General features: G+C 34.6%; 1 protein-coding gene across 1 annotated transcript; it reads left to right on the forward strand.

The window, feature by feature from the left end:
• The first annotated feature begins 2,224 nt into the window (after positions 1-2,224).
• Positions 2,225-22,986, forward strand: LOC109103755 (sentrin-specific protease 7-like). Its single transcript, XM_042712470.1, has 20 exons — positions 2,225-2,372; positions 2,607-2,754; positions 3,761-3,985; positions 4,747-4,928; positions 5,521-5,822; positions 8,513-8,610; positions 11,050-11,175; positions 12,839-12,872; positions 16,559-16,791; positions 18,583-18,677; positions 19,324-19,440; positions 19,522-19,641; positions 19,786-19,878; positions 21,466-21,602; positions 21,776-21,819; positions 21,970-22,013; positions 22,197-22,265; positions 22,401-22,524; positions 22,599-22,609; positions 22,806-22,986. Exons 4-20 carry the CDS (start codon positions 4,873-4,875, stop codon positions 22,984-22,986), a joined length of 1,884 nt encoding a protein of 627 aa, XP_042568404.1. The 5' UTR covers positions 2,225-2,372; positions 2,607-2,754; positions 3,761-3,985; positions 4,747-4,872.
• The last annotated feature ends 1,605 nt before the right edge of the window (positions 22,987-24,591 follow it).

A 24,591-nucleotide genomic window follows, 5' to 3' on the forward strand; every position in this document is an offset into this window, starting at 1 on the left:
TTCAGATCTGTTTTATTAATATTGTGTAAAATAAATAATACAAAGTTTGATTAAAAGCATAAGTAGGCTACAGTATAAGTTTTGTATTTAATGCTAGTGGGTTTGTTATTTGCATTATTTCAACAATTTTCGTGTAGGTGCTTACCTTCATCTAAAAACAAAACAAAACATAGGCTACATACTGCAAACACGTTCACACAAATTAAACAATAAACCACTAACACTAACCTATTTCCACCTATGTTTATGTGTTATTATTGATATGGGTGTATGAAACATTTTAGACAGTGCTGCTTTTTACATGGATCTTAATGTTATTATTAATATTAATATTAACATTTCGTTCAAAACATTAACATGAATATTTAATATAATTTATAATATATTTTAAATATATATATATTTTTTTTATTTTATTTTATTGTTATGAATGAATGTTTGTAGGTTAAAGGTTTCCATTTTCCAATTTTTTGTTCAGTATATTGTTTATTTACATTAAAGGCAAAATAACTAAAATATTACGAGCACAATTATAGATCTTCAACTTCTTTAAGTCTGTCTAAATATCATTTAGTAACTGAAATGTCTTCTGGTCCATATCCTTTCCTTGGGAAAGTGTGCTAGACACTTATTAATGTAACATAAAAATACTATACATATTTATATATTTCGCTATTGTATTGTGGAGTGACACTTTCATAAACTTTTCTACACTCCTCTAATTATATAATGGTAAATATTACAATATCATGGCAACAGTGATCAGCAATAAAGATAAGCCTAATACTCACAATAAAAATAATAAGGTCATATAGATCATAACACAGTTTGGGAGGTGTCATTAAGCGTTTAGTATAATCTTCAGATTTGTTTGCATGTTATTCCATTACATAAAAAACTGATAAACAAACAATGCTTTATTATTTCTCAGTATTTACTTATTTTGATCACGTGCTTTGATCAAATGCAATGGGGCTGTAACTGCAGACGAAGAAGAAGAACTGGGAAGAGCGTCGCACATCAACAGAAAGAGGGATGCTCACTTCTTAGTGCACTGTTTGATGTTCTGTTGACCAGAATGATCTCACTTCTTAGTGCACTGTTTGATGTTCTGTTGGTGTTGTAAGTATAGCCCAGCTGAAATCAGCTCAGATTCGTAGAGCGAGTGCTCAGACAATGCTGAATGTTTAAACTGAGTGACTGTCACAATGTAGATGGCCTTTATGTAATTATTATTTCTAGCAGATCTGTAGCTCGGGCAACGGTGGAGTGCAGCAGAGACTGTAGCAGGTTTGATGACAACAACAACAGCCTTAAAAAACAACACCCTTAATGAAATGAGCTTTTTTAGGACGCTTAGAACACTATCTTTTTTTAAGCTTTGGTAACTGCTGCTTACAGATGAAGTCTAGTAAATTGTTGCAGAGAATAATATTATGGTTTCTATTCCCAACCAGAGCTGCTTGGAAAATTTTAAATGCTTATAAGTTTCTTTAATTTTTAAAATCTTAAGCCAGTATCTGTTTTATTTTGATCACTCTTTTTAAAGATTATGTGGTAAATTGTAGCTGAAATTTAATGAAAACCACAATATTTTATTTTAAAAAAATTTCATTTGATTAAGTAAAATACAATTATGTTTTGCAGTAGTGAAACTTAAGTCTGTTTTATTTTGATCAATTGTAGTTATTGGCATAATTTTGTAATATTTATGACATTAAAAAGGTCTTAAATTCATAAAGTCTTGACATTAAATGCTGCTCTCACTGCAAAAAAAAAAAAAAATACATTAAATGCTGCTCTCAAATGTTTTTGCAGGTACAGTCAGTGAAAGAATTTTTATTTTATTTATTATTTTTTACTTTATTTTAGTAAAATCTTGGAAAACACTCACTTTGTTTGTTTCCTATACATTTTGTTTTGCAGGAACAGTACGTAATTATTCCAATTTTAGTGGAATATGTAAAATTTTTGTTTTTTTCCTTGGAAATCCTTCCATTGTATGCTTCTTACATTTTGAGAAAAGTAATTAATTCACCTTAATTATTATTTTTTGCAGAAAAATCCTTCCATTTATTCCTTAAATGTTCTTAAGTATAAAAAGTCTGTATCACCTTCATAAACCTCTTTAGTTTAATCAAATTATAAAAAGATTAAAAAAAAAAACTGCTTGATGTAGTATATTAAGCTGATTCTAGTGTGAAGGTAAAATGTTTAACAAATATGATATAATTTGAATATCCTAACTAATATAATGTGTGTTGTAGATGGCAGTCCCGTTCAGAATCCCCCAAAAGAAGCAGCCGTCAGGTTCATGCAGTCTTGACATGTTGTCTCCTCTGTCTCGACTGCAGGACAGTAACTCATACAAGGTAATGATGGCATCATCTACACCAGGGGTCTCTAAACTCGGTCCTGGAGGGCCAGTGTCCTGCAGAGTTCAGCTCCAACTAGACTCAACACACCTGCCCGGATGTTTCTATTATTAGCTGGTTCCAGGACCAGGTCTGGAGACCCCTGATCTACACTAATACACAAATGTCCATATAATCTGTCCCATTACACTCTTTCTATATAAAGCAACTCAAATCTTTCTTGTCCCACAGAGGCAGTGGGGTTCAGTCACTCTTAATGGAAGAACGCCTCATAAAAGCAGTTCTAATAGAACTATGCTGTTAAAAGACGGTCAGAGGAGTGAATCAGATGCTTTGACAGTTTGGAAACTGTCACTAGATGGAGCTGTTTGTTCACTTTGTAAGTGGTGTGTGCTAAGACCAGCTTCACTGTAACACTAGTAGTTATGTTTTTTTGTTTTTATAATGTTTTTGAAACGAGTCTATTACATTAAAATTGTGAAATATTTTTACAATTTAAAATAACTGTTTTCTATTTGAATATATTTTAAGATGTAATTTATTGCTTTGTTCAAAGCTGAATTTTTAGCATCATCACTCCAGTCTTCACTGTCACATGATCCTTAAGAAATGATTTTAATATGCTGGCTCAATTATTATTGATGCTCAATTATTAATAACGGTCCTTATTATTAATGTTGAAAATTGCTGCTTAATATTTTTGTGAAAAAGTTTTTTTTTTTTTTTCAAGATTGTGATGAATAGAAAAAGAATAGAAAGAGCATTTATTTGAATTATAAAAAGTTTGTAACGTTATAAATGTCTTTAGTGTCACTTTTAATGAATTTAATGCATCCTTGCATTTTTAATACCTCCTTGTATGGTAGTGTTTCCACAAAAATAAATAAATAAATAAGAATAAATGGTTCCTGAGCAGCAAATCAGTATATTAGACTGATTTCTGAAGGATCATATGACACTGAAGACTGGAGTAATGATGCTGAAAATTCAGCTTTACTATCACAGAAATAAATTACATTTTAAAATATATTCAAATAAAAAACAGTTATTTTTAATTGAAATAAAATTTCATAATAGTACTGGTTTTTTTACTGTATTTTTGATAAAATAAATACAGACTTGATGAGCATAAGAGACTTCTTTCAAAACATTAACAAATCTTAGTTTTTTTAAAACAAATTCCTAACCCTAAGTATTAAATTGTGTATCTTTTGAGCAGCCAGACTTGCATTTTTTTTTATCCTAGCATATGATAAAACAGGAAAAAAAAATTAGATTTATATTGTAACAATGATCTGAGCCACATTTAGATAGAAAACATCATTAACAGTTGCATAACGGCACATTTTATTTTTTGTATTTGTGTTTTGTGTATTGTCTCTCAGCGCTGACCGAGGGGATCTTTCACCAGACTCACACACACACACCTGCTCAGATAACATTCCCAAAGGAGCTGCACGTGGAGTATTCAGTTTTAAAATGAACAAACAACCGATCAAAACCTGCCCTGTTCATGTGAACAGGACACCCAATAAGTTGTCCGAGACACCCGGTTTCAGAGCCCAATGTCAAACTGCCACCGCAGGGAGAGACTTCACAGGAAATAACAGGTGAGAATCTGAACTATGGTATGGCGGTTAGTGCATGTGCTCCAGAGCAGGAGATTTGGGTATGATCTAGTGGGTTTTATAGCATATATGTTTATTTGTTTCAGATGGAGACCCAAAAGAGCATCAGATACACAATATACAGTAGCATGACTATTCCTGTGTAATTCAGAAAGTAAACTGTAAACTTTGGCTGAGATATCTGCTGTAGATGATCAAGAAGCTAATGAGGGAAAATGCCCCATTTTTGGGCTTTACCAAGTTTCTGCATCTCTAAATACTTTAATGATCAGCTTTGTCTCTCAGCTTTTTCCCTCCGTTGTGCTTCAGGCAGTATGTTTAACATCTCGCAGCTGTCTCCTTTCCTTTGACCCTCCTTCACTCCCTGCTCTACATAATATTGGACGGCATCAGAGTTTTCCTGGCTTCGGATCGATGATAAATAAACAAATGCTTAACTTTATGGATCTGTTAAAATGGTCCTGCTGATCTCTTTCTCATTGGCTTTCTCTCTTATACTCTGTCTAGTTCCACATCTCTGGGGAATTGGGCGATTTAGCCCCGTTTCATGGCTGATGTGACCTCCACCAAGGTGGAGGGATGATAGTTGGTCATTAAGGCCGTTTTATATATACTGGGGACTGTGTAAAGAGAAAAAAAAACAGTTGTTAAGAGAAGGTTAATGTGCTGCTTGTAAAATCCCAGAGTATTTTATTTTTTTTTATTTCTATTTCACCAAGTTCTCCATCATTCCATCTTTTTAGGCCTGGATCCGGGGGAACTGGAGACGTGTGGGCTTTTCCATGAGGAAGAAGAAACAGAAGGGACACAAGGCCATTCTCAGGTGAAAGAGACACAGAGGTCGTCCACTTTGGAGGACATGGCACACGATGCGCAGACAGACAGCAAATTACAGTCCACAGGTTCTGTTTGTGACGTCTCTAAGGTGAGGAGGTGTTCAGGTCCGTCATTTAAAGTTCAAGTATATGGGTAATAATATATATATATATATATATATATATATATATATATATATATATATATATATATATATATATATACCATAATGGTAATTGAGTCTGATGTTGCTTTATTATAGCCCTGGAGCTTCCAGCCATGCTATCTAATTCATATTTTTTAGCTGAAGTTTCACCATAGTATGATTCGTAGTCATTAATTTGGACATACTGATTTAAATCTTACTATGGTACATTTTTGACTCTTAAATATTAATTAAGTGTTATGTTGTACTGTGACCACCCTAGAGCATCCATAGTTACCATAATACGATTAGTACATATTAATTTAATCATACTGACGTTGGCACTCAGTTAGAAAATGTAAGATTCCAACTATGTTTTAGGTCATAAATATTAATTACTTTATTCCTAGGGTTGCTTTGTAGCTTTTCTGAAGTGTTTGATTATGTTAACTAATTAATATTAAAGAACTGGACCTTTGCCAGTTTTGGACAGGGTGTTGTCTCACTCAACTAGGGTTATCTGTAACCTCTTTGTTCTTGTGCCTTCTGACTTCAGATCGCAGCAAGCAAAAAACAAAAATAGAACTGTGTTGAATAAAAAATCTGTTTCCAAACCTTCCAATCATGAACCCAGCCTCCGTTCAGGCCGCTCTCTTCAGGAAGCTCCAGCTAGACATATGAGGGCCTCTGGAGAAAGAGCTGCCATCTCTGTGCCTGTTAGAAAAGACCTGCTGACTTCACCTCCAGAGGCCAAGAGCAAAGACCCTTTTGGGTCTTTTTACAACAACAGGTTGAGGAGGATGCCCCAGGTTTTCTGTAAGACTTACAAGAAATCCAAGCCCAGCTCCACAGAAGCGAGTATGTGTGACTGTCTTTTTCTTTCTTTATTATTATTCTTTCCACCACTTCTCAAACGTTGCTTTGAGTGCAAACTTGCCTTATTTAAAAGTTCTTACCCTCCAGGGAGGTGGGTATTGCGTTTAACATCTTTTATATGCTGTGTATGCCAACTTTTACCCCATAAATGCTTAAAAAAGGGAACGTGCTGCCTTTGTCTTTAATGGAAGACTTATTTCTTAAAAGAACTGATTGGCAGAGGCACCAAATCTTGTTCTTGGAAATGGTCAGAAGGTCAAGATAACTCCAGTCAACCAGATTTTGACATTTACTGCACTGCAAATGCTCTGAAGAACTCTGACACTCTGAAACTCACACAAACACACATTTTTATTGAATAATACGTCATTAATAGTGGTTCAGTTTCACGATTTGGTACAATAACATTCACATCAGCAGTGAACCATACTGGAGATCACTTGAACCGTACCCCAGACCACCCTTTTTAAGCAGACTCTGGTACGGTTTGCGGGTGTGCATGCGAGTTCGGAATACCGAGTTCATATCATCCGAACTCTGATGTCAGTCGAACCCGAGTGCGCACCAAAAGTGCTAGTGTGAAAGCACCCTAAGTCACTGTTAGATGACAGCAGAGGTAATCAATATGTTTAAATAGAGGAAATGAGCAGTCACAAATACATTTACGAGAACGTTATATACCGCTTAATAAAAAACTAAAATCTGGATTAAGAAATGCGGATTGAGTGTAAACAATAATAGAGAGTGAAACTGAATTAACCCAACAGGTAAAAAAAAATAATAATAATTCTGATAACCAATATGGTACAGATACATAGTGCATCCCTAAATTAAATCAAGAACTCTCAGTAATGGACAAAGTGGAAACTCGATTGAGAAATGCAGATTGAATGTGAACATAAAAAGAGAGTGAAACTGAATGAACCCAACATGTAAAAAAAGAAGAGACATTGTGCATCCTTAAATTAAACCATAAACTTACAACAATGGACAAAGTGGAATTTTGGTTAAAAATGCAAACTGAGTGTAAATGTAAAAAGAGAGTAAAACCGAATTAACCCAACAGGTAAAAAAAAAAAAAAAAAAAAAAAAACTTTTTTCAAGTAACTGTTATGGTACTGATATATTGTACATCCCTAAATAAAATGGTAAACTTTCACCAGTGGACGAAGTGAAATCTGGATAAAGAAATGGAAACTGAGTGTGAACGTAAAAAGAGAGTGAAACCGAATGCACTCATCTGACAAATAGCAGCCTTTTCCATGATACATGTCACTCTCGTTGTTATGGAGGTGGTGTAGGTTCTGAGCTGTCATTGGATGAACGATGTCCTTATAAAGATTAATGTCTAAGTGTGTGGTGTGCAGAATAGCAGCATTCACTCTCACAATCTAGATTACTGCAATCCTGACCTCAAGCTCTGGGTAAAGCCCATTACTCCTCTGCCTGCTTGAAAGGAACACAGATGTACCATCCTCCTCCTCATTATCAGCTGGGACTTGTTCATCAGCTTATCTTCCATTATGGTTACTGTTAAAGGAATAGTACACCCATAGATGTACACACATTCACGTTATCTTCTGAAGTTATAGGACAGGCCGAAACTTTGTTCTTCACTGATAATCTTCTGTTCCAGTCTGGATCATTAGGTCAGTGAGTTCATTTAGGCTGGTTTGGTGAACCAGATGAATTGATTCATTGAAAAGATCTGGCTCAAAAGAATGATTCATTCAAATTTCATTCTTTTTTTTTCTGATAAAAAACAGAAGTTAACAACAACAGAAGTATGGCTTCGGAACACTACTTTTATGGTATTTTTCCTTCTTTTTCCATCCCTGAAAGCTTCAGTTCCCATTCATTGTATTTTTTTTCCCTGTAGTGATGATCTGACAAAGAAGATTTGAACAGAGCAATTCGAATAGTTAACCAACTTCCGCTTGGTTTGCAATCCATCCAATTCCAACCATTTTTAATGTAGCAAAAACAGATGGACAGCTTTGAATTTGTTATTGTTTTCTGATGGATTGGTGGACAGGAAGAGGAAGGGAAGGAGGTGAAGGATGAAGAAACAGAGAGGATTACCCATGTCCCTGCTTCTCTCTCAAAGCCCATTATGGGACCAAGCCAAATAGAAGCTTCTGCTGCAGAAAAGAAGTGAAAAAGATAAATACATGGACCAAAATTAACACTCATCAATCGCCAAATGCAAGAAAAATCGGATGATGTCATTATTAGAAACATAATATTGCACTGTAAGAACACAATGTCGAAACGACCATTTGACCCGCAATGATGTTAATCATGTGAACTTTTCAAATACACATACAGACTGTTTACTGAAGCAAACATCTGTCAAGACTCGCGTTTACCTCATTGGAAAATGTAGCATCAGAAGTTTATCTAGAAGGCCTGAAGTTTGTTTTTCCTCCAGAACGTTTAGACATGTGTGGTATGGTCTGAAACCACTGCTGAAAATGCTTCTATTCTTCATTTGTTCCTAATTTAATATAAAAAAAGTTCATCTCAAATTATATTATCAAGCACAACCTGATGATTTTTGTTCCAAAGAATATTCTGTGTGCTTCCATAGAAGAACATCTAACCTTTTGTACAAAGGTGTTTTAATGGATAGTTCTGATTGGTCAACACACATCTGTCTCTCTCCCCTTCAGTCGTGCTGTCCAGCGATGATGAAGGAGCCGAAGAGATGAATGACGTGTCTGGAAGTTTGCAAGAGCAGTGGATCTCTGAGGGGATCAGGGACGCTCAGGTAACGGATAAAGAATGGGTGTAGATTTCAAAAATATGCCCCTATTGACTACATGTCATAAACATATACATTTATTTATTAAGCGAATGCTTTCATCCAAGTCAAATTACAAATGATAAATGTTTAATGCTGTTTGTGGTTATCCACTCACTCACGTGTTTATTTTATGAATCATTTATTTAAAGCAAACCAAACAAGATCCTAAACAAAAGTCATTAAAGGTGACATTTATTATTGAAGCTTAACAATTAAACACTGGCAAAACACTAATTCACAGGAAAGTGGCAAAAATGTATGACATTAAGTTCATATTTAAGTTAAATTAATCCTCAAAGAGTGGGTAAACTGAATACATTAACATTGAGAATGTAAATATTATAAGATAAACCATGATTATTAAAATATTTTAAGAATTTTGCAGCTGTAGATATGATAAAATAAGTATTGTGTGGTTTTTGGCTTTTTTTTTAACTTTTTTTATAAAAGCTGATTTGCTGCTCAAGAAACATTTATTATTGTTATTATTATTATTATTATTATTATTATTATTATTATTATTATTATTATTATCAAAGTTGAAAAACACAGTTGTGCTGATTAATATATTCTTGGAAATCTTGCTACATTTATTTTCAGGATTCTTTGATGAATAGAAAGTCCAAAAGAACAGCATTTATTTGAAACAAATCTTTTGCAACTTTATGAATGTCTTTAATGTCACACTAGATGAGTTTTAAACACATTTAAACACATTAAAAATGCATAGTAATATATCTATGTTTGTGTATATATATATTTATCAGCTAATCACCGTGGAATCGAAAAGTTGTTACATCTTTGATTGATCTTCAAATGCCCTTATAATTATTAAAACCATACCCATGTCATTTGAATAAAGCTTTTGTGTCCCCAAGAATCAGTCTCGAAACTGTTCGTTTGAAAAAGCTTTGAAACTTTGCCAAAGAACCATGCTAAACAAATGTTAATCTTCATGCACATCTGTCTTTTGAAGTCTAGATTTGTTCAGTATGGCTGGGCAGTTTTAAGTTCACCCTTGTTTACAAGTATTCATCAAACCCTTTCAACGAATTTCCTTTGTCAGAATCATTAGTATTGCTTGTCCAGGCTGGGCACATCTTCAGTTTGCATTGTTTTTCGTGACAGTAGAACAAATGCAATATGGCACCCCGGTACGAGAGGCTTCTAGCTTTGGAATGAAGCATTTTGGATTTGCGCTGAATTCTGAACTAGAAAGGTCTTTCTGCTCTTGATCACAGGGTTGGGAGAGCAGTGCGCATCAGGTGTGTGTCAATATCAGTTGGTGTGTTCATCTTTAGCCTGGTATGCAAACCAAATCTGAAACTTGTTTCTGAAAAGAGGAAAGGCTGCTGCGTTTTTCTGTTTTGTAATTTCAAGAAAAGCCGATTTTGTTGGTTTTCATTATGTCCAAGGAAAACAATCAAAAAAGTAAAATTTAATATTAAAAATATTGAATATTAATACATAATATTATCAGTTTTAAATAAGTGTATTTTGACAGTGTAAAATTAACAGGTACACATTCTGCTTTTTTTTTCTTTTTAAGAAATTAATATTTTTATTAATGCATGAAATTAATCAAAAGTGACAGTAAAAACATGTATAATGTTATAAATAATAAATGTTCTTTTGAACTTTATATTCATCAAAGAATGCTGAAAAAAATGTTCATGAATTACACAAAAATATTAATCTGATTTCAACATTGATAATAAGAAATATTTATTGAGCATAAAATCAGCATATTAGAATGATTTCTGAAGGATCATGTGACACTGGAGACTGGAGTAATGATGCTGAAAATTCAGCTTTAATATCATAGGAATAAATTACACTTGAAAATATATTCAACTAGAAAACAGTGTAATGATATTTCACAATATTATGGTTGTTGATGTTTTTTGATCAAATAAATGCAATTTTGGTGAGCGAAAATTAAGTCCATAAAGTGGGGGTGAAGTTGTTTTATTATTGAATTACTGCATTTTTCATTTCCTGTGCATTGTTGTCAATTTGTGATTTCAATAATGTGGTACATTTTTAGTTTTCTTAAACAAGAAGTGACTTTAATATGTGAAGAATGTAAAATTTACAAGATTAACCATGATAAAAAAAAAAAAAACATTTTTAATTAAATAAAAATAGTATGAATTCATATTTTTTTCTTTTAATTAAATATGGTAATTAAAAATAAATAAATAAATCAACAGGAAATATTGAGGTTTTGTCCCAAAAATCAGTCTAATAATAATAATAATAATAATATTTTCCTAAACCAATACAATGTGCACCTCTGTTCTGTGTTTTTTCTTTTTAAGATTGAAGGATATTTCTGGCCAAATGTTTGTGTATATGTATATATATGAATCATTTATCAATTTTTTTCTCTGGAACCAAAAGAGCCCAAACACAAACGCAGGAGGTGAAAGATCAAAGACAAAAGTAGAAGTGCCTACCATCATAGAACTGGACTTCAGCAGACTTCATTACGACCCAGTCGAGGCACAGGCAAACGGGACCATTGTGGTGAGAGACTAATGCTGATAAAATCATTTATAATTGTATTCAATTATAAAAAAGGTTCAGTAGTAGCCACAGACTCCACTACATTTTACATCAGTCTGAAGATATTAATTCTTGTATCTGGTCACATTGGATTAGGCCTCTCGGTTCCATCTTCCAGATCCGTGTTTCCAACACATGGTTCCAGCTCTTTCATTCAGCCAATCACGCAGTTTGATTTTTGTTGTTGTTGGTATAATGAAGGACATCTGCTATTCCAGTATTTTAATTGGCCGTTCCTGCTACAAACCACAAAGCAACAGCTAGCTGACATCGAGCTGCAGATGTGATTAAGAGACCAACATAAGTTCGTTTGCCAGAAAATTTCGAAAGTTAAACCTCAAACACTGCAGAGCGGCTGAAAGCCATGTTTATTAGAACAACAACAACGGCTGTAACCTAAACTGGCCTTGACACGGAGTACAGCACAGCTTATCACTGTTTGTCCAGCAACGCTTCAAAAGCACATAACGCTGTGTTAATTTCAGGTGTTTGTCTGTTCTTTGTACAAGCCGTTAAGCAATAGATCTTGTTTTGTGAAGGGGGCTGCTCATTTAAGAGTTTAATGAGTGTAGCCAGAGGGACGCGTGCGTAACGTGTGAATGTGAGCAACAGGTCAGTATATCTGTTCCAAAGCTCGGCGACTGCCTCTTTTTTGAAATTTGTATACATGTATATTAAGAAATATTTTAGTATAGCAAATATATATATATATATATATATATATATATATATATATATATATATATATATATATATATATATTTGCTATACTAAAATATTCTTAATATACATGTACAATTATTGTGAAAAACAATCTTTAAGTAACATTGCCCCCCTCCCCAAGTTTTAATGCCAAAAATACAAATATTTTTAATGTGAAAAGTTTCTGTGTCAAAACAAGGTTGTAAATAAATAACATAAAGATATTATAAATATAATTGTGTATATTAAATATGTATAGTAAATACTCTACTTTATTCATTTTGCACATTATTTAATTTTTATATTAATTATATAATTAAACTTTTGTACACTAACAAATGCACATTTTTTGCATTTTAAGGTCGTTATTGTCTGACACAAACAATTCAACATTTAAAAGTTGTATTTCAAGATTGATAAACATGAATGGTAGGACTTTTAATTAAGATAATGAATGCTGTGTTACAATCTATATTATAGTGTATGCTATACAGATATTTATCACACTTACTGTCATATATTGTGAGTATTTACAGTCTATGTAGACTATTCCAAATCACTCTTATGAGGTTGATTCCAGTTAGGATGCTGCCTTAGAAAAAACTGCAAATGTAGGCAGTAAGAAAACAGACTTTTGGAACAGAGAGAAAGTGTCAAGCGTTTGTTGTCTTTATCGGAACAAATCCCAGCAGGAACGTCCTCTGTTCTGGTTTGGGTTCATTGACCACTGTTTTGTGAACTGTGATCTTTTCTGCTTTTCCATCTGTGGCAGAATTACGCTTTTATATCTTCAATCTGTTAAATATCTGGTGGTGGACAGACTTTGTTGTCAGCAGTTTAAGAGATCGCCAGCACTTTGTTATCCTGTCCATGTTTGTCTTTTGTCTTAATGTGATGTTTTCCTTCTCTCTTTATTTTATAGATCACAGATGTAGGCATCTCTATACCACTGAAAGGTATTTACAACTAAAAACCTTTTTTTTTTTTTACAATTAATATTGGGGATTTGGAAATAAGGAGAAAGAACCTAGAAGGACGCCTGAGCATTAAATTGGAACATAAATCTATTTTATTTTTGTGAGTTGTTCTGTTATCTCAGGGCTCAAGAATTAGCTTTATATTTAATTTTATGTAATAATTATTAAAAAATATATTTACATCTAATTATCTAAAACTATTATTTACAAATAATTTTAAAATTCATATTAAATAATAAATGTTATAAATGAAAAAATATAGTCTAAATAATACAAATGTGAATATAAAATTATTGTGTATGTGCGTACACACACACACACACACACACACACACACACACATATGTATATGTGCAATTAATTGTACAAAATTTATTTTAAAGTAAAAAAAAAAAAAAAAAAAACTATGTTTAGTTTTAGTCAATAAAAAATATTTAATACCTTTAATAATAGCTAATAATATATTTAATAATTATCAATTAAAATAACATTTATATATTTATATAAATTAAAAAATTAGATTTTCAAATAATTTGAAAATAAATATAAAAACTTAAACACATATTTAATAATATATCACATGTAATTATACAGAATTAAAACTAATGTTAAAATAATTTTGAAATAAAAACATTAGTTGCATTAATTACAAATGTAAATAAATTTCAATAATAGCTTGAATAATTGTTTAATAATATATTTATATCTTATTATATATAATAAAAAAAATATTTTTTTTAAAACAATTTAAAAATAAAAACTACATTTTAGTTTTAAAAATTATAAGTGTAAATACAAAATTATTTCATAAAATATTGTAATAATATATTTAATATATACATATCTAATTATCTTAGTTTATAAGGCCAGAAAAATACTAATTAAAAAATTAAATGTGGTCAATTTGGTTTAATTCTCTTTATGAAGTCTCTCAGTAAGTTGCTGAAAGTTAAAGCATTAACACAATAATTAACTCTAGTGTGTGTGTGTGTGTGTGTGTGTGTGTGTGTGTGTGTGGTTGAGACCATTAAAGGATTAATTTATTCAGTCTGGTGCTCATGCTAGGAAGAACAGTGAAAAACTAGACTCGTTCAAACAGGTGTTTTGCGTTATGTTGAACAACATGTGCACATTAGCACGGAGTAGAGCAATTTAGTATGGTATTGATATCAAATTTGGACACCCAGTGAGCAAATCTGATAATTTATACATAGTTTATTTATAAAATATCCAATGTTTTGCTGTGGTACTGCTCCATGTGGTGAATAAGTGTAATTACACCCGATTGGCTCATTGGATGGGCGTCCAGCAGACTGTAGAGTTCTTTGACCCTTCACCCTGTTTTGTCCCAGGTCACAGCTCTCCTCAACTGTCTGTGACCCTCTGTCTCTCCCTCCTCTCTCTTAGTTTCACCGCTAAGACGGCTCAGATTAACCATCTATTTATATGTGTGAGACAGAGGAAGAGCAGAGAACTTGTTTGCCTGACTTCAGTCATCCCCGTATTACTGAATGTGTTCAATAGAGCACCTGTGTGTATATAAGATGCTTATGAGGGTTTCAGACAAGTGCCTTTCTATTCTTATCTTTCTAGGGTCTAAGCTACCCACTGGAGAGACATTAAAACAACTCCTTCCTGTTTCAGAAGCCAAAGAGAGCATTTTATCAAGCCTTTGTGATAAATTTGTGGCTGTTAGCTATTAGCACTGACGTACATATGCTAGCGTGTGCCTAAAAGCTAATCAGTGTCAAGGTCAGTTGCTGTTTAAAACACATTTTACTTGCGTAATGTGACATATTTCTGAATGGAATGAGGATATTGTTAATTGAAGAAAAATATGTTGTAGGACATTAGATCGTGGTAAAGGGCGTTAAAATATCAGAATGTCTAAAATGTTAGTTCACACTCGGGATAATCATTTAAACGAGGCTTTCCTGTTTCAAGAACCACGAAGCCAAAGAGAGCATTTTATCAAGCCTTTGTGATAAATTTGTGGCTGTTAGCTATTAGCACTGACGTACATTTACGAGTGCGCATCTAAAAGTTAGTCTAGTCAAGTCAATGTCAGTTGCTGTTTAAAACTCATTTTACTTGTGTGATGTGATGTTTGGACTTCAGAATGGCAAATGAGTGGTAAATATCAGATTGTACCAATGCTAGTTTGTTAAAACAGAGGCTAAGTAGCTACTTGGTAATTGGTTAGCATTAACCATTAGCAATTAGCATGCACATTCTAAAGGCCTGTTCATACTCGGGACACTAACTATAGGTAGGGTGACCATATGTGCCTATTTTTCTTACACAAACGCATCGATTCAATTCATAAAGCCTTTATTAACTCCCCTGAGCCACGTGGAGCACTTTTATGATGGATCAATCCACTTTTTTTGGGCTTCTCTCGATCCTCATTCACTTCAATTATAAAGTTTGGAAGAGCCAGGACATTTTTTCAATGTAACTACGATTGTATTCATCTGAAAGAAGAAAGTAATTTCTCTGTTTGTTTCTAGACTAGCAATGGCAGTGACTTTGATTATCATCTTGGTGGTTAATTTGTTTTTTATTGTTGATTCAGTTCTTTTTGAGTGTTTCTTTCAGTGATCAAATTATTTTATTTTTTAGTTTTGTTTTTTGTTTTTATTAGGTGTTTTTTTTTTTTTTTTTTTTGTTATTTGATATGAATCACATTAACTTCATTTACTAATTTCTTGTTTATTACTTTTTTCTTAGTTTTGTTTTTACTAGGGATGTCTGAAGGTAAAATCTAATAACACAGGCTCATCCAGGCAACAGCGGTTGGCACTGTACTCTTGCTTGAACTATTTTTTCTTGGTGGAAACTTTGCATTTGTTTGGCTAATAAAATATTCGTTTGTAAGTTACTTTGGATAAAAGCATCTGCTAAATTACTAAATGTAAATGTAAAATCACAATATTTATCAGTCAACCCCCCCCCAAAAAAAAAAATTGTATAGCCCTACTTGACTAGTGAGCTGTTTTACTCTGCAGAAAAAGAAAAAAAAATATTATATATATATATATATATAATAATGATAATAAACGATGGTAAATGGTCCAAACCGGTCCAAAATCTTGCTTCTCAAAACTGTGAATTAAATATTTAACTGTATTTGCTCATTGGCCATAGTTTGTCACCTCATATTCAGTTTGTACAGACAAACTTATCAAGCCCTACTTAGTACACACACATACACACACCCCTTTGATCTCTGTAATGAGAATGCTGCTGGCATGGTGAACCAGTTTTAATGGCACCATGCGGTTATCACAGCACTCGGAGCTCATGTGACGAGCCGTCATCAGTAAGTATTAAGGCATTGCCTGCAGTGTGTGTGAACCGCAAACAGGTGTGTGTGTGTGTGTGTGCGTGTGTGTGTGTGTGTGTGTGTGTGTGTGATTGGAGCAGTCGCCATTAAAAGATTAAATCATTCAGTCTGTTGCTCATGTGCTTGGCATTCTAGCAAGGAGGAAAGCTCTTTTTTATTTTATTTTTTTATTTTATTAATTTTGGCCACCCAGTGAGCATTCTGGATGGAACTTCAAACATCTGATCCAAATTCAATGCTGCAGATAAACAAATAGAATAAACTAAATTAATAAAAAGAAATGAAGAATATGGTTTCTATTTTTCTATTCTTTTACCAGGACAGGCCTGTCCTTTCATCCTGCTGGTGTTGAGTGGCCGGTTGGACGATCTTCAGGCAGCTCTGTTGACGTCTCTCATGGACGTTATTGGCCTGCGATATGGTCAGGGCGATTTGAGTAACTCCCTGTCCTGGCCGGACGGGCTGAACCGGCTTCATTGCCACCCACGGGGCGAACATCTCCTGTCCCTGCTGGGACAAAACATGAAGGACACTGGACAGGACACAGCAAAGGTCAGTTCATCTGTCTGTCTTTCCATCCATCCATGTATTTCTTTGTTGGTCGTCTATTCATCTAATCTATTCCATCCACCCACTGATTTCATTGTCCATCCATTAAGTTCATTGTTCGTCCATCCATTCCTTTGTGCATCCATACGTCTTTCCATCCTTTTGTCTGTCCATCCATCCATTCTTGTGTCCATCTGTCTGTCCTTCCAACTAATTGTTTTTCTGTCCATCCATCCTTCAGTTTTTTCATCCTTTGATCTATTCTTAAGTTGCTTTCATCTTTCATCTATTCTTTAGTTTCTTTTATCATCTGTCCTTTTATCTATTCTTTTGCCCATCCATCCATCCATCCATTCATTCTTTTGTCCGTCTTTCTGTCCTTTCACCCATCAGTCCATCCATCTATTCCTTTTTCTGTCCAATCCATTATCTTTCATCCTTTCATCCATTCATCAGTTTGTTTCATCATTCATTGTTTTGTCCATCCATCCATCCATCCAATTTCTTTATCTATCCATTCTTTTGTTTATCCATCATCCATCCATTTCTTTTTTCAGTCCATTCAGCAGTCCCTCAGTTTATTCATTTCTTTCATCTATTCGTTTTTTCATCTTAAATCCATTCTTTTGTCTGTTTATTCATCCATCCATCCATCCGTCCGTCCGTCCTTCATTCCTGTGTCTATCTATTTATTTGTCCTTTCATCCATCCATCCTTTATTTCTTTGTTTACCTATACCTTAATTTATCCATCCATACATCCATCCTTCGTTCCTTTGAGCATCCATCCATCCATCCTTCATTCCTTTGAGCATCTATGCATCCATCCTTCGTTCCATTGAGCGAGCATCCATCCATCCATCCTTTGTCTGTGTATCCATTCATTTGTCCATCTATCCAACCATCTTTTGTTGCTTTGTCTATTTATCCCTTAATTTGTCCATCTATACTTCCATCCATTAATTTGACCCTCTCCATTGCTTCCTCTTACAGCATTCAAAGGGTTGGCCAGATATTGGCTGGAATTTGAGTTCAGGCGTGATAGGGGCACCAGTGGAATTATGCAGCCCAATATAAGAGCAGGAGTGAGGTTAGCCATGGTCCATGGAGGCTGTGCTGGTATGTAGATATGGAGCGAAGAAGGAAACTTGGCTGCTTTTATGGATAGTAGCTGAGCAGTTCCCCCATCTCGGGTTCTGTTGAAGTGGCCGTTGTATCACTCTCTCCAGAGGATTTATGATGTGGGTGGGGGCTCATGGCCACTGCATTTTGGGGGTCTCACAACTTTAGTACATATTGTATATGGGCCTTTTTTGGGGCCACATCTGCATGTGGGCGTCAGGACTCTTGGGGCGTGACAAGTTTAATTCTTTTTTGGTTTTGAAGGTGCCAGCTGGCAGCAATGGAAGTAGGCCACCTCTGACTCGTTCTCCTTTCTTTCTTTTCTTGCATTTTACGAGCTGGCTCAGCGTTCAACAGAGATGGAGCCTGACTATCTGCCCTAAACAGGCAGCACATGGCGTTGCTCTTCTCACTTTTCATTTTCCTTCTTATGAACCCATATCACCCTCAAGTCTACTGGCACTTTGAATCCATCATGTTTTCTCTCTTGACATTTTTCCAGCCTGTATTTACAGTCCTCTTTTCAATGAAATCCAATGTAATTTCACACTCAAAAAGAAACCGTAGCCAATGAATGAGAAGGTCGATAGGTTTGGACACTCCAACCACAGGCTGCTGGTTCGATATCTTTAAATGTTTAGATTCCAGTCTGACATAGTTCACATTTCCCCAGCAGGAGAACACGAGTGGGACCAGCAGCTGGCTAAGAGAGCCAACAGTTAGAAGACCCCTCCGGAGCCACAGCCGGCAACAGAGCTCACCACGCAGGTACTGGATTTGATGTTTCATGCCAAGAACCCCAAATTGAGATAAGTTCTAGATGATAGATGAGTTCTAACCTAACCTGTTTATCATGATGACGTTCAATGTCCCCGACAACCTTTGTAGTGCCATTTAGCCACTTGTTAGCAACCGCCATTTTCAAGACAAGTAAAAGCTTTAGAAAAATTATAATGTGGTAATACTGATGTATTTTATTTTGTACAACAAAACTTGACCATGTATTCGGTTTGTGTTAACCAGACATTCATACATATTCATAAATATTGATTGACTTTTTGCACAATGGAAGACAGGAAACTTGTTGTTATACTTGCCATTATTTTTGCAATCCTCTTTGGTGCCACTAGAGTCACAGAAATGACATGTTTCACCTTTAATTTCATATTTGAAAGCAATGATTAAGCAATGATTAAGCCATAAGCTCAGCAGTTGGAACCAGTTCCCTGGCTCTTCTGAGTGGTTTCCATACCACTAACTTTCCATCAAGTTGTTGAAGTTTCCATACAGGCAGTGAAATTTAGACTTAATTTGTAAGTCAATATTGATATGCCATGATTAGTGCATAGGATTGTATTTTTGGAAGCTGAAGTTACATTTTCTATGAGGAGCTTGTTTGAACATTTTCCACCAGGCTGATCCAGTACCCGCCTCCCCCGTCCAAGGGCGGCATTACCGTGACAACCGAGGACCTGGAGTGCCTCAAGGATGGCGGGTTTCTCAACGACGTCATCATCGACTTCTACGTCAAGTGAGTCTGAGGGTACTTAGAAGGCTTTCAACTTGTAAAATTAGATCTGATATTTTCCCTAAAATTAAATACTCCCTTCAGGTACCTTCTGTTGGAAAGAGTTGTCAAAGATGTGGCCGAAAGATCTCACATCTTCAGAAGCTTCTTCTACAAGCAACTTACTCGAAAATATACTAGCTGTCCAGAAGAGACTAGCCGCATGTAAGAAATCACCTTTTACACTGGGTTTATTCTGGGTTTAAAGAGACAGTACACCCAAAAATGAATGTAATGTAATTTTAGGGAATTGTATTAATTTGTGCATTTCCTGCCGGTGTGAATGACTGTGTGGTGTTTTTCCCACAGAGCCCCATACAGACGACATCAGAGAGTGAGAACATGGACACGTCACGTGGACATCTTTAGCAAGGACTACCTTTTTATACCTGTAAATCAGGAGTAAGTGCGAATTTAAATTTAAAACACACATGCACAATTCAGAGAGACACCAAATGTTAGGTAAAATAATATTTTTAATTACTATTAACTAAAAAAAAAAATATTGAATTAAGTAAACACAACAAGTTTGGACTTAATTTATGTAATGTAATTAAAAATACAGTTATTTTTTTTTATTGTGATTTTTTTTTGTTATTTAATGTTGATTTTTTTGAATTTTATATTTTTTTTTATTTTTGTTATATTGTGTTGAATTTTGGTGTATTTTTTCCAGTCTTCAGTGTCACATGATCCTTAAGAAATCATTCTAATATGCTTATTTGCTGCTCTAGAAACATTTTTTTTTTTTTTTTTTATCAGTGTTAAAAATATACAGTATAGGCATTTTTAGGATTCCTTAATAATAAATAGAAAGTTAAACAGCATTTATATGAAGTGGAAATCTTTTGTAACATTGTAAATGTCTTAACTGTCACTTTTGTTCAATGTAACGCATCCTTTCTTTAAAAAAAAAACCAAAATCTTTTGGACGGTAGTGTATGTTTATTTATAATAAATATTTCAAGAGTGTCACCTGTGTGAAATTTTGTTTTGGAACAGAACAAGATTTCAATGATGAAAATGAGACAAAATGAACCGAGACCACCAACTTAGTGCACTTTCAACGTCAGAGCGCTTCGTAAACCTTCGCAAATGGTTACGACATCTCAGACACACTTACAGAATGTTCTTTTGTTCAGTAGCCAGGATGCATGTTGAAGCCCTGTGTAGATGTTTGATATCCGAGGACAACAGAGCATGTTGGATTGAACTTTATGAACAAGAGGATAAATCACTGCAACAAGGTCAAAGTCTATAATGCCTAACTGCGAGAGAACAGGCAGTTCCGATGTGGTACTCCATGTTCCCATAAAAGCAAATTACCACAAAGGACACACACTGTACGTGCACACACTCGCACAATACAAGATGGCACAGATTATTTACAAACTCGGAAATATCCATCATCCCAGTTCGGGGATTAGCAGATCCTGTACTAAGACTTGATGATATTTGTAAGTATTTTTATGATGATGTTGCTGGTGATTATGAATTGAAGCAACATTGAGTATTAATACTTTAACGCACTTCAATTTGGCCAGTATAAGGGTATCAATAACTTTACTTAAGTTAGTAAGTTTCCATGAATCGGTTACATTGATCTGTGTGAATGAATTGTTTCTTGAATATTTTGCGTCATTGCTCAGAAATGTTTGCGGAAGAGTGTGCATGGCATTTTTTAATATTTATATTTATAGGTAAATATTATTTCTTGTGTTTATTTTATGAGAAACACAGGAAAACGTTCTTTTATTTATTTATTTATTTATTTATTTTTAATAAATAAGTTTTAAGATTTAAATAAATATTATGTTTTTAGCCATTTCGAAGGTTCAAAAATTGTTCTTCTTTTTTTTTTTTAACAGTATCCAGTCCAGTCCTACTGCTACAGGGTGTTTTCTGCAATGTAAACAATGCTTTATCACAGATCACTGACTTCCACTTCCTCTCCTGCTTTGTTTCCCGATCTGTTTGCTGTCTGTCCAGGGCTCACTGGTACCTCGTGGTGATCTGTTTTCCTAGTCTGGAACGGCCTGAGTGTGTGCCATGGAGAAACAAAGGCCTTGTGTCCCAGGATGGGAGTCAGACAGCCAAAGCGAGCTCTGCAGGAGACTGTCAAAGAGGTCCCACACAAACACATCAGCAGGGTTATTATAGTGAACTAAAACTTAAACTAGTAAACATTGTTGTTACTTAATTTTTTTTTTTTTAATAAACCAAAAAGGACAAATAATAATAATAATACAAATTTCTGTTGTTTGCATGTTTGTTTTCTGTATTTCACTGCAAACAAAAGGAAATGGATTGAAGCCCAGTGAGCCGAGATCCCACAACCCGCCGGTAATCTAATGACACGCACAGTTTAAATGCTAATATGAATAGATATAATCTGATATCTTTTGGATAAACATTACAGTTGGTATTCATTTTGAACTTCAGGTAATGAACTGATTTTCATGAAGCAGTCTGATTGGTTTTATGTGTTTTTAGGATTGCACAGTACACAGCTGCACAAGAAAGACCGTCGTCAGGAGGTACCAAACCAGTCTTCAGTATTCAGTCGCTTCATCTTCCTCTTATACACAACAACATCAGTATTACAAATGTGCACCCACAATAGAGAATATCCCTTTTTCATGGCTCTGTATTATCCTACACTGCTCCTCAGGTGAGATTTGTTCCTGATCTGTTTGTCTCTTTCCCTGGTTCACCCTCAGGCCTTGTATTCTGGTCACGGACTCTCTAAAGCTGTCGTACCACCAGCGGATCTACACACTGTTACGCGAGTGAGTCCTTCGGGCGATCCTCTGTTGTTTGGATTCATGTTTTATTGTGTTCGATCATGTCAGAGAACTAAATGTGCCTTCATACTGAACTCTAAGAGTACATTCCTTTGATTCACCTGTAAACGTCACCCTCAGGTATCTGCAGCTGGAATGGGAGGTTCGGAAAGGAACCGCTCAAGCTTTTACCAGGGATTTGATTCCGGGAGTGGAGCAGCTTCCCGCTGCAGGCAGCAGTGACCTACATACTGGGGCTTTGCAGGTACCAATATATTGGCCTTGTGAACCGTGATGAATTTTTTGCAGTCAATTCTAAATTTCGCGTCTGCTGTTCAGTGGGATTTTCAGTAATGCAAGAGATTTGGATCTCCGGAACTCAAGTTACACCTGTTTGCTTTGCAGCCTTTAGCTGAATCCTGGTTTGTATTAAAGCACAACCTGCACTAGAAATGTTAAACTGCATACTTTTAAGTATAAAGTGAGCTGGTATGGAGGTTCTGGGACAAATACAATAATGTGTTTGTTTTGTGGGCTTTTATGGAGGTTCTGGGACAAATACCTGCGATTGGAGCACGTTGGTTTCCACGGAATCACGGTGGCGCAGGAAGAGGGAGGAGCTCCCGCGGGTGCTGGTGCATTGGCAGGATCAGGTACCAGAGACAGCATACAGGAGCTGGGGGAGGGAGGAGCTACAGGAGCTGGTGCTGCACAGAGCGCCGAATAACAACAGGCAGAACATGCTCTGTCATTAAACAAACAAATATTAGGGCCTTTCGTTTTGTTTGTTTGTTTTCTTCTTTTTTTCTACTGATTATCAGATAAAGGATATATTTATAACTTAACTTTGTATTTATTTCTATTAAAATGGTTTTTAAATGTAACTTCAGTTTCATCTGTTTTATTGATTTCCACACACAAAAAAATTTAGGTTATCTGAAAAAAAAAAAAAAAAAAAAATGGAAAAAAAAAAGAGCTGAATATTTTAAATTGAGTTGGGAATTTGATTTTTTATTTTTTTTTTTCATCTCACATTTGTGAGGTTTTATCAAACAATTCAGAGCTTTTATCTTGCAGTTGTAGGAAATAATAAATCCAAATTGTGAATGTGATTTTTTTTTTTTATCCTGTGGTGGAAACAAGCTTCCAGATGGATTCCTCGACACAGATTCCAAAAGTTGAGTACTTGTAATTAGAATATATTACCTTTTGAAATGGAAATAGTGCCATCACTACAAAAAGCACTGTGTTCCTGAGAGTTCAAGCAGAAAAGAACAAACATAAAAGGGTCCCTTTTTCCAGAGGCACTAGAGAACACAAGTGTTTGTGATAAAGTGTTTGTGATAAAAAAGGCATCGGCCTGCTTTCTCGAGTGTTGGCCGGAGTTCAGCTGGACCCCTACTAAAATAATAATATAATAATAAACTTTATCCAGTACCTAGCATATATTTTAAATGCTTTTCATTAATGGAAAACCTTAAAAATGGAGAGGGATGAAAAGAAATGAAAGATTTTTTTTTTAAAGAAAATTACAGTTCACTTTAACTGTACGGCCATTATCAGTCCCTGCAGTATGACTTTAAGCATTTTGTTGGAAAAAAGCTTTGATGGCCAGCGCTGATTGTTTTTTCTTGTGCATTTTTCTTCCAAGGAAAATAATTATACATTTAGACATGTATTAATTGGATTCATGACAGTGAAGAATTAAGTATTTAGTGGAAACGTTTTTCTAACTGTGCAATTTGTGGGTCTTGCATAGGACTAAAGCCCCTCTACCAAAAATAAAACACACACACACACACACACACACACACACACACACATATATATATATATTCATTGAGTAGGGTTGCTCATGAACGCACTGGGATTTGGTGGCGAGCAGGAGTGTGTTGCTCGGAGCAGATGGGTGTTATTCAGATGGGAATGGGATTTAAAGCGTCCTCTGCTGGGTGTCCTCTCTTTCTCTCACTAATTCAAATGTTGTTTACTGGAAGATTATTCCTCAGGATAGTGAAGGATTCCTTAAGGAAAATTAAAAGATTATTGCTGTACAAGAATGACCACTTGCCATATCTTTTTTGCTTGTCTAAAAATGACCCCTAAAATGTAGTAGACCTTTCCATTATGTTTCTATTTTATTTAATTTTATTATTATTATTATCATTATCATAGTGCAAAGAAGCTTTTAATGCACGTTTCATTCAAATTGGTTTGCTTATATTTTCTCAATTTAAAAAAAAATATATATAAAGCTTTTAATGCACGTTTCATTCAAATTGGTTTGCTTATATTTTCTCAATTTAAAAAAAAATATATATATAAATTAAAT

The sequence above is a fragment of the Cyprinus carpio genome, chromosome A22 (genome assembly GCF_018340385.1).
Source record: "Cyprinus carpio isolate SPL01 chromosome A22, ASM1834038v1, whole genome shotgun sequence".
In the NCBI taxonomy this organism is placed as follows: domain Eukaryota; kingdom Metazoa; phylum Chordata; class Actinopteri; order Cypriniformes; family Cyprinidae; genus Cyprinus; species Cyprinus carpio.

Coding starts and splice junctions, on each gene's coding strand:
- LOC109103755 (XM_042712470.1), top strand. CDS start 4,873: ATGCGCAGACAGACAGCAAATTACAGTCCACAGGTTCTGTTTGTGACG. Junction 16,792..18,582: donor CTGGACAGGACACAGCAAAG/GTCAGTTCATCT, acceptor ACATTTCCCCAG/CAGGAGAACACGAGTGGGAC. Junction 21,603..21,775: donor TGCAGGAGACTGTCAAAGAG/GTCCCACACAAA, acceptor TGCAAACAAAAG/GAAATGGATTGAAGCCCAGT.